Here is a 13478-nt window from a genome sequence, read left to right as displayed (position 1 = left end):
CTGTGTCACATTAGCACTGTAGTACATTGGCATTAATATTTTATAAATCCTGTGATTGTCTTGTGAATAGCAAAATATTGACATTGCAAGATACATTACATTGTAATTAAAAAAATAAACCACAATTTTTATATCCTGTTTCATAATTTGTTTTTTTTAAGATTTTATTTATTTATTTTCAGAGGTGGAAGGGAGGGAGATAGAGACAGAGAGAAACATCAATATGCGGTTGCTGGGGGTCATGGCCTGCAACCCAGGCATGTTCCCTGACTGGGAATTGAACCTGCGAAACTTTGGTTCGCAGCCCTCGCTCAATCCACTGAGCTACGCCAGCCAGGGCTCATAATTTCTTTATTATTTTTGAAAATCTTCCCACAGCCTCAATAACTAGACATGGCCCAGGCTTCTCTAGATCTCTGGGAGGCCCTGATTACTATCACTTTATCTTAAAAATGTGATAGTTTTAACTAGGGGTCCAAAACAAATGGGTTGTTAATAGCCTAACTGTATAAACACCTAACTAATAAACTGCTCTCTACTTGCCCTACTGTTTTCGTAGCCGGGTAAGTAGTGATCAGAAGATCCACAGCTTCTAGAGCAGTACTTCACAGCCCTGTCTGCAGGTCAGAGTCACGTACACATGCCCAGATGCCACTCCAGACCTCCTGATTTAGACTCCCCAGGGCTGGTGTTTGGAGATTCCTGTGCTTAAAAATCTCTCTTCCTCTCTTCTTTCTTGCACGGAATTTCCTATGGATCCAGAATTCAGAATTCCAGCTAGTATTGTTATAGGTATAGATTAGGTGCGTCATGGATTTCATAGACCTGAAGGGTCAGCCACCTTTTTCAGTGTAGACTCTCCGGGGTGATGTGTTTTTAAGTGCCCAAAAACAATTTAAAAAGAAGTTTGATGGGGTGGTGAACATACAGTACAACATGCAGATGATGCATTGTGGACCTGTATACTTGAAACCTATATAATTTTATTAACATGTCACCCAATAAATTCAACTAAAAAAAGAAATTTGAGGATGCAGTCCACAGTTGCTTTTTATTTTTTTTTATTTGGGCGGGTGACTGCCCACATAAAACTTTTGATTAAATGATCATTATTCCTTAAATTTCTTATAGTGCTTAAATGTCTCAAAGTAAATAAGTGCTGAGTCAAAAGTGTTACGTTCAAGTGTCTGTTCTTGTAAAAAATGGCAAGTACCAAATTTTTGCAGGCAGTAAAACTTCAGCTAGCTCACATCGTCAGAGGACTGGATTCTTTATGCTCCATAGATTTGCAGATATGGAGCAATGGGTTTACAACACAGAGAAAACAAATTCCTCGGGATATGGGCTGAAGTCAGTACACGTGCATTCCATCCTCCTGTACTAGTTCTGGACTGTGATCACTGATGCTCCGAAGATGACAACTCTCTGTATCCCATCATAATTCCTCCTCCATGAAATACAGATTTAATTGTGTTCATCTAAACTCAACACACCCCCCCCACACACACCCCCCCAGGAAGTTGGAGGAGCATATGGGAACTGAAGACTCAGAATCCTGTCCCTTTTTGCCCGCTGCATCCCTGCCCTCAGTTCACCCTGGCTTACATCCCATTTAGAGTGTTAATGTCTATGGGGACATATTTCCCCACCTCTTATCTCAGTATCGCAGGTGTGTACTGAAGGCATCTTGGTGAAGGTTATATTTATCCTTTGAGGAGCTCCAGAATACTTCGAGATGGACCAGATTTAGAAAAGTCAGGTTCAAAAGGACCGTGGTTGAGAGTAGTAGCAAATGGTGTTGTGTTGATAAATACAAACTATAGTTGTAAAGGTGGAAAATTTAATTTCGTTCCAGAAAGATATGGCTGTTAAGGCTTTCCAGGTGAACCAGAGAGTTGAGACAACAAGTATTTAAGGGAGAAGCAAATTTGGCCTTCCTTATTTCAAGGTGAGGGTTAGGAGAAAGATGAGACTTTGGAGGTCCTGCGGTCGGGGCTGAGAGCACCCACAGATGCTATGGTATACTCGCTTTTACCCTCCCAAGTTACTCACATAACTGCCCTTGAAGCCGTGCTTCGATAACCTGGGGATAGTATCCAGTCATTTAACTGTTGCACCGGCTACAGTTGCTACTTCAAATGAAAACCCGGGAAGCGGAATCCCTGCTGCTGTTGCGAGTATATAATTAGCTCCTTGTGCAGGCTGACCCCACAGATTTTTCTGACGCACTTGGCCTGCAGTGTGCCCTTTCTGAGACCTCCAGTATCTTCTCCGCAGCTGGAGATGCCCAAAACTGCACGCAGCACTTCCTGTGGGTGTGGCCTTGCGGCTTTATTTTTTTTTTTAAGGCTTCAAGCGGATTGGATCACGTGTTTCAACCACTCACAGATTTAGTGTTTTTTCAAATACTAGAGTGGGCTACAAGTGGCTATATCAAACATGAGTTTCCCCTTCCCCTTTTTAAAAAATGATTTCATAATTGCTGCCTCACAAGAAACACTAAAATTGGTCAGCCTGGGATGTGTTTGATGTCTTCCCAGATAACGTCATTGTCTATTCTCAGGAGAGGAAAGGCAGGGTATACCCTCCTGGGAGAATGACAACACTTGTTTCAAGTTGGGGGAACAGCCTGCTGTTCTTTTCCTGCGTTTGGGTGAGAGCGAACACACAATGTTCATTTCCTAAATACGGGATGTGCTGTGCGCCTGGAAGGTCATTTTCCACCATGTCACATCCTTCTGGATGAAGGCAGCAGGGGCCAGGACAGGAAAGGGCAAATTCTCAGAATGAGGCCAGGCTTTCCCAGGGCAGTCATTGGTTCCCTGGAACTATAAAGCATGCTCATCCAGAAACGGCCTCAGCTTTTTCTTTCCTGGAGGTGGCCAGAGGTGAATGGTAAGTGGGGAGCCTAGAGGGATGCAGTCTGAAAACTTGCCATTGGACTTGTAACACTAGGGTTATATCCCTGGTCCATTATATATTTTGAGTGACTTTTCCTCATTTTGCTAAGAGATGTCCTTACTTGGAAACTTAGCACTGGTGGGTGGACTTATGGAGGCATGCAAGCAAAATTAAGACCTTGGAGGAGTCAGGAGACCAAGATTCTAGACTTGGCTCTGTGAAGAATTGGCTGCATCCAAAACCTGTCTGTCGATTTCCTCATCATTGAGATGGGAATAATGATTTCTGCCCTGATATATCACAGGATCGAAATGCTCTATTTCTATGGCTTATTTGCCACTTTTAAGGAGTTCCTAATAATGATGAGCACAGTGGATATGAAGGTGGGAATTTCTGGCAACTAGAAAGGATGTGCTTTCACCCCAGGGCATACCGTTCTGTTTCACTGTAGTCATGTGCAATTGGCTTTAATTCAACTTGGTACAAGGTTTGCCCTCAGTGAGTTGTTAAACAAAAAATTTGGGTGACTTTAATTCAATCGCTATTCATTTTAAAAAGGAAGCTTTAATAATAAAAAGACATAGTGGTATTAACTTAATTTAATTTAATTTTAATTAAGCACCCATCAAAGAGGGAGACCTGATGACCTCTAGTTAGAATAAACAGCAGAAACCCTGTCTTAGGCTTCATTTTAAGATAAGATACGGTTTTCACTCTAAGATAAGAGCCTGGAAGAATAACAAGCAGAAGAGCTGCTGGAGGCAGGCATCTAACTTAGAAAGATTAGTTTCTCACATTGGATAGACAATATGATTTTTGAGTTTTTGGTGACTTGCCTTTTTCACTCATGGGGGGAGGGGGCTGAATTACAAAACTCTTAGGATCCAAGTCTTCATGTAGCAAAGGGATTTTGTGCACAGGTACAACCTCCCGCTTATAAAGTATTATCTTCCAAACAGCAGAGACTTGAGTACTGCAGGTGTTAGAAGCCTCCTTCTGTCCTCACTGAGTTTACATCTTATATAACAAATAGTTAATAAAGTCCCCTGGGAGGGAGAGCATATGCGGATTCAAGGTTCTGGGAATTCGTGTGTCCTGTCCCAGATTACAGAGCTGATCTTTGAGAACGTGACACATGACTCACTGGAAAATGACCCGTTTCCCCTCTCGTGGCAGTAGCTGCTGTGTTTAACTTTTGCCGACTGCTCGTTCGCCTGTGGGAACCGCGACTGGGAGCCTCTGTGAGTCACAGAAACTCTGGAATAACTGCGTGTCTCTGTGCCCGCAGGACATGGAGGGGCCGGCGGCCTGGGAGCCGCAGGGCGCCGAGGCGCTGCGGCGTTTCCAGGGGCTGCTGATGGACCGCCGCGGCTGCCTGCACGGCCAGCTGCTGCGCCTGCGCGAGGTGGCCCGGCGCCTCGAGCGCCTCCGCCGGCGCTCCCTGGCGGCCAACGTGGCGGGCAGCTCGCTGAGCGCCGCGGGCGCCGTCGCCGCCATCGTGGGGCTCTCGCTCAGTCCGGTCACCCTGGGGGTTTCGCTGGTGGCGTCGGCCGTGGGGCTGGGGGTGGCCACCGCCGGCGGGGCCGTCACCATCACGTCTGACCTCTCCCTGATCTTCTGCAACTGGCGGGAGGTGCGGAGGGTGCAGGAGATCGCGGCCACCTGCCAGGACCAGATGCGCGAGATCCTGAGCTGCCTCGAGTTCTTCTGCCGCTGGCAGGGCCGCGGGGACCGCCAGCTGCTGCAGAGCGGGAGGAACGCGTGCATGGCCCTGTACAACTCCGTCTACTTCATCGTTTTCTTCGGCTCACGAGGCTTCCTCATCCCCAGGCGGGCCGAGGGGGCCACCAAGGTTAGCCAGGCCGTGCTGAAGGCCAAGATTCAGAAACTGGCAGAGAGCCTGGAGTCCTGCACGGGGGCTCTGGACGAACTGGGTGAGCAGCTGGAGTCCAGGGTCCAGCTCTGCACGAAGTCCAGACGTGGCCACGACCTCAAGATCTCTGCTGACCAGCCCTCAGCGCTGTTTTTCTGAGAACATCCTTGCTCCTAATGACCGAGGCCAGAAACCATTCCTGTGGGATGCTCCAGATATGCAGCTCCCTCAGGAAAACACTAAGCTGTGTTAGGAGCTGAGTGCAAAGGATGAGAAAAACTGCTCTTGAAGTGGAGGGTTCTCACAGCCCTTCTTTTCCCGTCACTGTGACATCCTGCTGAGGATGAGTGCTAGAAACTGTTTACTTGCCTGATCCTAGTAGAATATGTGACCTGAAAACCATTTCTCCTTTACACAACTGTTCAGTCTTGCCGTCACTGGGCATTCCTGTTTCAATTGTTGGGTGGACCCTGTGCCTGCCCTGGAGGTTTGAGCTGAGGATGGAGAGGGAGCAGACTTAGTCAATCTCTGGGTCCTCTCCAAGCCTTACTGGGCTTGGAGGCCCTCAGAAAGCCTGTGGGAGGACACATAAGCTTTAAAACCTGTCTTCCAGAGTTTCTGAGTACAAAAACCTCCAGGATCCAGAGCAAAGTGACCCTCTCTGCACAGTGTAGGAGGGTTCAGGGCCCAAAGGAGGCCCCTCCCTCTGACATGCCCTCCCCCACCCCTTCAGCTTATCCATTTACAGATCCAGCCTGGGGTTGGAGTGGACCTTCCTGGGTGACCTCATACCCAGACTCTGAGAGGGGGAATCAACCATTCATCTAAGTGCTGATTCTTGCAGGAAGAAGCTGAGGCCAAGGTAGATGAGGTGACTACAGCTTCATTTACTGATGACATAGTGTAGAGACCACAGCGATGGCTTTGAGTTAGGCAGTCCTGGGTTTATTACAGACTCTGTCACTACTGTGTGATCTTTGCCATTTAGACTCTCTGACTCTTGGCTTTCTGGTGGGTAAAAGAGAGATGCTAAAACCTGAGTCTTAAGTGAGATAAAGTGCCTAGAGCCTAGCACAATGTCTGGCTCACAAAGAGCGGCCCCTGGACTGGCAGCAGCAGCAGCAGTAGGGAACTGGTTAGAAAGGCAGATTCTTGGACCCAACCCCTCACTTATGGAATCAGAAACTCTGGAGGTGGAGCCCAGCAACCTGTATTTAAACAAGCCCACAGGGGGATGCTGATGCCTGCTAAGATTTGAAACAAAACCACTGCAACAGATGTTAATTTCTGATCCCCTCAATGACCTTTCACAGAGTCTTATGGCCTCTCTAGGGGCTCCATGGTCTTCAGAGTCATTCACTGAAGGTCAAGGATGGAGTGTGTCCCAGAAATAAAAGAATGTGTGGGCACTGGCCAAGGCACCTGGGGCAGCTTCCCACCATGTTAACTAAGGGATGTAACACAAGCCCTACAGAGGGCAGTGTTGTCCACGCGTTGTAGAAACTGGTACCCAAAGGAATGTGAATTTATTGGAAATTGACCTTTATTGCCTTCTCTGAAAACTGCCAGACCATGTATTTTTTAATTTATTTTAATTTTTTATTTAATTACTGTTTATTATTTGCTTCTAATTTTATTTAATCATCACACTTAGAAAATAATAGGAATAGCAAGTGTCTGAATGGGAGACTACTGAGGCTCTTTTCAGAAGAGGTTGAGTTTGGCTTTCTGAGGCTGGCCATGAGCTCTCTGAGAATAAGTCTCCCTCCTTCCCACATGAGGGAAATGTGAGAAGTTGTGAATAGAAAGACGGGAGCTACGTTTAAGCTTAGGAATGGAGGCTTGACTTGCAGGATATACAAGTGATGCGGGCATATTTAACCTAAAGGTACTTTGCCAGCAGATGACACTTGATCTGAAAAGAGAACCTACTGAGCTCAGGGTTCCGAACTATTTTTCAGGAAAAAAAATGAAAGGCATGTGAAGGAAGCAGTTAGACCTTGGAAGCCAGATGTCCTGTGAAGTTATGTCTTACAGGGGGATAGACAAAATAGCTTGTGTGATGGTGGTGATGTGTCCTATTTTCATGTAGGGAGCTGTGAGAAATCTATAAGCTCCTTCTAAGAAAATGTACTTTCCTTAATTTCCACTTCTACAACTTTAATGTTGAAAAGCATGTTGAAAAGTCGTTGGGACCATACACACAATACTTAGCTGTACTTCTTGATTATTTAATAGGCTTTTAATTTATTCTGTTTTCTCCCATGCTTCCCAATGATGGCAGTGTGTCTGAGGAAGTATAACTTCAGTGCTGGGGGGAGGTGGTTAGTGGTTCTATATTTTAATTTTTCCTATAAATTTCAACCGATCTGTATCCAGGTTTATTTTCAGTTTGGTCCTGGTTTCTTTTTAAACTGGTGTCATTTCCTAGACTATCTTGCATAGATGCTAGCATTTTAGGTCACCAGAATGTACTTCGCATTGCAATTTGTGTTCTGTCTCAAAGGTACAACCACCCCCTAACTCCATCTTCTGTCAATGCTTAAGTTTGAATCATATTCTCCCAATGCCTGGGCCGTTCCCTAGAAATGAACCGGGCACTTTCGGCAGTGAGCACTTCCTGTCCTTAGGGCATTGTGAATCTGTCACAGTCCTAGCCCTCCTGAAGTTTTCTTTTTTTTTTTTTAATTTTAAAAAAGATTTTATTTATTTATTTTTAGAGAGGGAAGGGAGGGAGAAAGAGAGAGAGAGGGAAACATCAATGTGTGGTTGCTGGGGGTCATGGCCTGCAACACAGGCATGTACCCTGACTGGGAATCGAACCTGCAACACTTTGGTTTGCAGCCCGAGCTCAATCCACTGAGCTACGCCAGCCAGGGTCCTCCTGAAGTTTTCAGTTGCCCACTTTACACCTAAGGAAGAGTGTCTACTTTGGAACAACAATGTTCACGTAGTAGGAGCTCAATAAATGCATTTGAATAGTTTAATAAACTGCTTAGCTATGTTAACAGAGATTTGTTGATCCTCTACATGTCTGTTATAAAGATTGGAGCTTCTATTAGGATTTAGTCAAGTTCAGTTCAATGAATCTAGAGACAAATATTTATTTATTTCTTTTGTGGAAATGTGAATAAGGCTTTTCCTTAAGGCCTACATTCTGTAAACAAACAGATTGTAATGGTATGCTGTAAAGGGAAGAAGGGAGAAGGGTATTTAGGTCACAAGTGTACTTCAGAAAATGGCCCCAATTTTGAAAAATAAATATGTTTATACTAAAGGTTTAAGTGCTTCTGGTAGTTTCTAGGTTTTCCAGTAATTTTCCTTCACAATAAAGGAGATTCAATAAAAATACATTCTGCTCTAGTAAAAAAAAATCCTTAGCAAACATTCTCTAACTGCTTTGATGCATTTACTCTCAGGCACCTGTCATTTCCAATATGGTAAATGTCAAAGTCACAAGTGTGTACGGAGAGAAAAAAGAGAAAGGTGGTGTAGCAGCCACTCTTGACCAGGTATGTCAAACAGTCAACCTGATGTAGTTCTCATTCGATACCTTGGTGTGAAAAGGAAGAGGGAATTGGGAAATTGAGGTAAAGACACTATGCAGAGACAAATAGGGGTGCAGTTAAATGCAGCAGTCTTTGAATTGCATGTTTTTTTCACTGCAGTGAAATTAGTTTTCTCTTTATTGAAATGAATTGCCTATGCCTCAAACATTTTAGAAAAAATTTTTATTTATTTATTTTTAGAGAGAGGGGAAGGGGGGGAGAAAGAGGAGAGGAACATCAATGTGAGAAATGGTTCTCTCTCTTACATGCCCTGACCAAGGACCAAACCCACAACCCAGGCGTGTGCTCTGGCTACCTTTTGCTTTGTAGGACAACACCCAACCGACTGAGCCACACTGGTCAGGGCAAACTTTTTGATCTCTGTAATTAATTACCTAATCTCAAGTTTGCCTGTGTATGAATTGATAACTTTGGAAAAGAGCAAGTATTTAATAATTCACTTAGAATATTCAGTTATCAAACTGTAAATCAATTTTTTAAATGTAACCAACTCATGTACAGGAATACTCTTATTATCTAGAAATCAGATTTCCAGCACTTTCCAAATCATTGAATGTAATTGCCACCCAGGAAGTAATCAAAAGGGAATTTAGAATTAGCTAAATTAGTCTTCACAAAACCTAGAGAGAGGCAGAAAGGGAGGGCAAGGGGACAGCATCTGTATTAGGAGGCAAAATCATCTCATGAATCTCCAGGAAACTTCACCTTGTGAGTCACTGATCTTGACTGTGTAAGATAGGCTGGGAAATGCAGTAATTTTTAACTGAGAATTGGCTAATCCTAGTATACCTAGAATTCTGTTTGTGAGGAAGAAAAGGAAGGTAGACCCAGGGTAGGGGGTCCAGTGACCCAAACAAAGAGCCTGCAGTGGTTGCTACATTCGGTTAAGAGCTACTGCCCTGGAGGTGATCTCCCAGAGTGGCAGCCTCTGAGTCTCCCGGCCTTGGAAATACCCCTGGGTCTGATGTTGCACCGTTAGTGAGTGTGCAACCAAGAAAAAAAAAAAAAAGCTGTGTTGGCAAGACCCTGACTGTTTGCAAAGGCCAGCCACAAGCGGGAATCCTGTTTTTGCTGTAGCACATGCATTCCTGTCATAACAAGTGCCCTTTTAGTTAATTGCAATAAATCTTTCCTTGTTGAATTGACAGGAGGTGTGGATGTTAACTTTTTGCTCCTGGCAAATGCTGGTAAATCCTGCTGTGGTCTGGAATAAAACAAAGATAAAATCTGGAAATAACTCCTTAGCAACCGTAGGGTTGTTAGGGGAGGGGAAATTGTGCTGATGAAGCAAGACCCCTCTAGGGACCAGGAAGGAACTTTAGGGACCCTCCAATGTGGTCTCGAAAGGACAGGTAAAGCCCATCTATAGGAAGCTACATCTGCAGAGAATGATGTTTAATCCCATTTTATATTTCCAATGTAACCCCAGGGTTGGGAGTGCAGGCAGGCCTGAGAACTGATTTGCCCGGAACTTTGACAATGAGTCACAGCCAAGGCCTCTGCCTTCCAAACACACGGGAGAAGTTGTAGCAAGGCTTGTTCCAGCATTTGTGTGGATACAATTGCTTAATTTACCCAAATAGTTGTAACTGGGAGAAGTTTTTTGCGTAGATGGAATTAGGGAGAAGGGGTGATGTCTAAAACCTTTCTTTTAGGCTAAACATGTCTTTTTCTAGGCTCCCAGGTTGACATGTAGACATTTGTTCTGCCCGCCCCTTGTTACTGAAATTGCACCGTCAAAATGCCATTGAAGAACAATACTTTCCTCAGTGCTTAAATAAAATGACATTTAGGTAGTAAATATAGAAAATAAATGTGACTACTTAATGGTAATAATTGGTAATGTTTATGGAAAACTTGCTAGGCACTGTTCTAAGTACAATTTGACATGTATTATCACATTTACAAAAATCTTATGAGAGGGAGACTAAAGTTACCCCATATTATTAGATAAAGAAAGTGAGGGAACAGGGAGGGTGCACAACCAGCAAGAGCAGCCCCAGGATCTGAAGCCTGGCAGTCTGACTCCGGGGTAACACTTGTAGCTCTTCTCAGAGTAAGTTTTTTCCTAAGATAAAATAATAGCTCACAATAGCAGCAACATTAATAACAAACGGACAGATTCATTCCTTCATCCAGAAAACGTTTATTGAGTACTCACCTTGTACCACCTACTCTCACTTGTGAGCCATGCAGACAAGCTTCTAGATCCATGGCACTAACAACCTGGTAATTTAGGTAGGGAATCTTATGCTGGTAGGTTAACCACTAAGAAATTAAAATGTCATTTTGCAAATGGCTAGTATTTGGGGGGGAAAAAAAGCAATGTGGGAGCAATTTGAAAAGGATCAAGCTTCAGCTTTGATCATAAAAGCCTACACACAGATATTTTGTAACGTTGCCTCAGATGCCCTGAACATGATTCTTGTGAGCACAACACCTGGAACGAGAGGATGTGGTTAATAACAACTTTTTGTCAACTGCTGGCTGCTGTGCTGGGACTGGAGGTATCGACAGAGACGGCACACATATAAAGGAAGGGGTGACTGACTGGTTTGGCAGGCCATTCCAGATCTTGTATAAAAACCTCTGAACATGAAACTTCTTTGGGGTCATTCCATTGAAACCAGCACTGAGCCTGCTCGTCAGTTTTCTTCCTGTTAGAGGTGTGTGCTCAATTTCAACATGATAGCCACGGACTGAAACTGCAGGGGACTTGTGGGTGAGGAGAGGTGTGAGAAGGAATAAGCCTTTAGGCATCATAAAACTTCAAAATGGTAACGCTGTGTCTGTGGATGATTTGCTTCTAACATTGTTTCCTGACCTTCTGCACAGTGAACACTACGAATTGCTGGACTTTCATTCTTTCTAACTTCTCTGTAGCATTTGACATCATTGACTCCCCAGTTCTGAAAACACTTTGCTCTCCTGAAGTCTGTGACATGAGCCTTTATATGCCTCTCTTAGTAGCTTTTCTTTCTCCTCCATTGGTGGACTTCAGGTGTTCCCTGAGCCGCGGGCCCAGGCCGCTTCCCCTCCTACCTCCTGCGTGCACAGTCCCTCAGTGAGCCCCTCATGTCCATCCCCAGGCTTTCCCCAGTCTTGGGCTGGAGGCTGGTGTGCATGACATCAGTGCTGAAAGGATTCTCTTCGGTAAATTTGAATTTGTGCGATTCCCAGCTAGGGTACATTCCTGGGTTGCAGGCCATAACCCCCAGCAACCGCACATTGATGTTTCTCTCCCTCTCTCTCTTTCTCTCTCTCTCTCTCTCCCCCTCCCTCCCTCCCTTCCCTCTCTAAAAAATAAATAAATAAAATCTTTAAAAAAATTTGAATTTGTGGGGTATTAGACGAGACGAAACAAAGATGAAGGTCATTGGCAGAGTAAAGCAGGTTTCAGGGAACAAGTGCAAAGAGGAAAGTCCTAGCTGTGCTCCCCCTACCCCATTCCCCTCACTGGAGTGCTCCACTTTGATTTTGGCTGGATGTGGGCTTGCTCTCATCTGGATGTCTAACAGCAATCTGCTTGTGTGTCTTATACAAACTTATCACCCGATGCCTTTTGTTACAGATGTTTGTGCCTCCCCCAAGGCTCTTAATGATGGAAACAATCTCAGTTGTCATCAAGCCTCCCCACAGTGTCTCTCCAGCTTCTGCCGCAGGACATGCTCCATGAGCATTGCCTGAATGAACAAATGAACAAGCACTCTTTACTCTCACGGGTGTACTGGCATTGCTTCCCAGCACAACCGAAGCTAGACTGTACGCACCTCCTCATCTGTACAACTGCCCCAGTTTCACCACCCTTGAAATCCCATTGTCATCCCGAATCACTCTTTCCTTATCTCTGACAAAGCTTTGCCAAGGTAGGTCCTTCCGGGCGAATGTCTCTCCCAGGCACTTCCATCCGCTCCACTGCTGCCACAACCCATGCAGACTTTTGTCCCCTAACGTCTGCAACAACCTCCAAGCTGGTTTCCCTGACTCCAGGTTCTTTCTGCTCAAATTCACGCTACACTCCAGTCCTTGATTCATGTACACAAACATGGATTTTCTCATATTCCCGTCACATGGAAGGCACCCTCACCTAAAACTGGACTCCAAATTTGAGTACACATCCAGAAGGGGGCTGAGTTCCTATGGTGTTTGTGATATTTTAACAGTGTATTGTGATGGGTGATATTACGAAGGGCTAAGATGAACTAAGATGAACTTCTGTCGTTTTCATGAAAACAACAACGATGATGTAGTTTAGGGATGTTACAAAAAAAAAAGCAGAGTCAGGAAGAAAAGGACCAAGGGTGGAGGTGGGGGAGGGGAGTGAAAAGCAGAGGGAGAGCAGCTGGAAAAGGCACAATCAGGCCCCCACCAGGTGGGCATCCTCTGTGAAATCGCAGGCCTAGTTAGTGGTTCCGAGTGACCTGGAGGGAAAAATCAGACCACTGCATGCCACTAATGCAAAGTCTTTGAGGGACCTTTACTGGGAAGAAGCCGAAGCAGAGAGAAAAGGTTGATCTACGTTGAACCTGACCTCTCACTTCCACAGGCTCTTAAATGTCTTTTCTTCACTAGAACATACATATTCATAACATATTAATACATATTCATAGTAATGATAAATTATGGTTCAAGATAATTTTCTGAGTGATAAAATTTGCATTGGCTCCTTCTTGATGAATATAGAGCACTTTGTTATAAGTGAACTTTCTCCCAAACAGACTAGAGGGTATTCAATTTCTAGGAGGGTTTTGAGCAGTAGCTGATTAATAACTGATTCTTGTTTGATCCCTCCTCAGCACGCTTGTCCCCGAGTTTTGGTCCAGGAGCCACCACTATCCTAAGATGCTCGCACCCCACACAGCCTAGCGTTACTGGCCTGTTGAAGGCTTCACCATGGTCTGCATGCTCTTCCCTAATCCAACCAGGAAGGCCCACCTGTGTTTAGTGCCCACCATACTTTTACAGGCCCATCAAAGTGTTTTTAAGTTCTTTTAAAACCAATAGCAAAAATAAACTTTTAAGTCAAAAATATTTAATTTATAATATTAATATATATTTTTAAAGATTATATTTATTTTTAGAGAGAGGGAAAGGGAGGGAGAAAGGGAGGTAAAGAAACCTTGATGTACTAGAGA

The 13478-nt window shown here is 44.5% G+C and overlaps 1 protein-coding gene across 1 annotated transcript; it reads left to right on the top strand.

The window, feature by feature from the left end:
• The first annotated feature begins 2436 nt into the window (after positions 1-2436).
• APOLD1 (apolipoprotein L domain containing 1) lies at positions 2437-7307 on the top strand. The gene is made up of 2 exons (XM_028532683.2): positions 2437-2895; positions 4190-7307. The coding sequence occupies exons 1-2, from the start codon at positions 2893-2895 to the stop codon at positions 4931-4933; spliced, it is 747 nt and encodes a 248-aa protein (XP_028388484.2). The 5' UTR covers positions 2437-2892; the 3' UTR covers positions 4934-7307.
• Positions 7308-13478: the final 6171 nt, after the last annotated feature.

The sequence above is a fragment of the Phyllostomus discolor genome, chromosome 2, assembly GCF_004126475.2.
Source record: "Phyllostomus discolor isolate MPI-MPIP mPhyDis1 chromosome 2, mPhyDis1.pri.v3, whole genome shotgun sequence".
NCBI classification, from domain to species: Eukaryota; Metazoa; Chordata; class Mammalia; order Chiroptera; family Phyllostomidae; genus Phyllostomus; species Phyllostomus discolor.
This window is presented reverse-complemented; position numbering and strand designations above follow the sequence as displayed.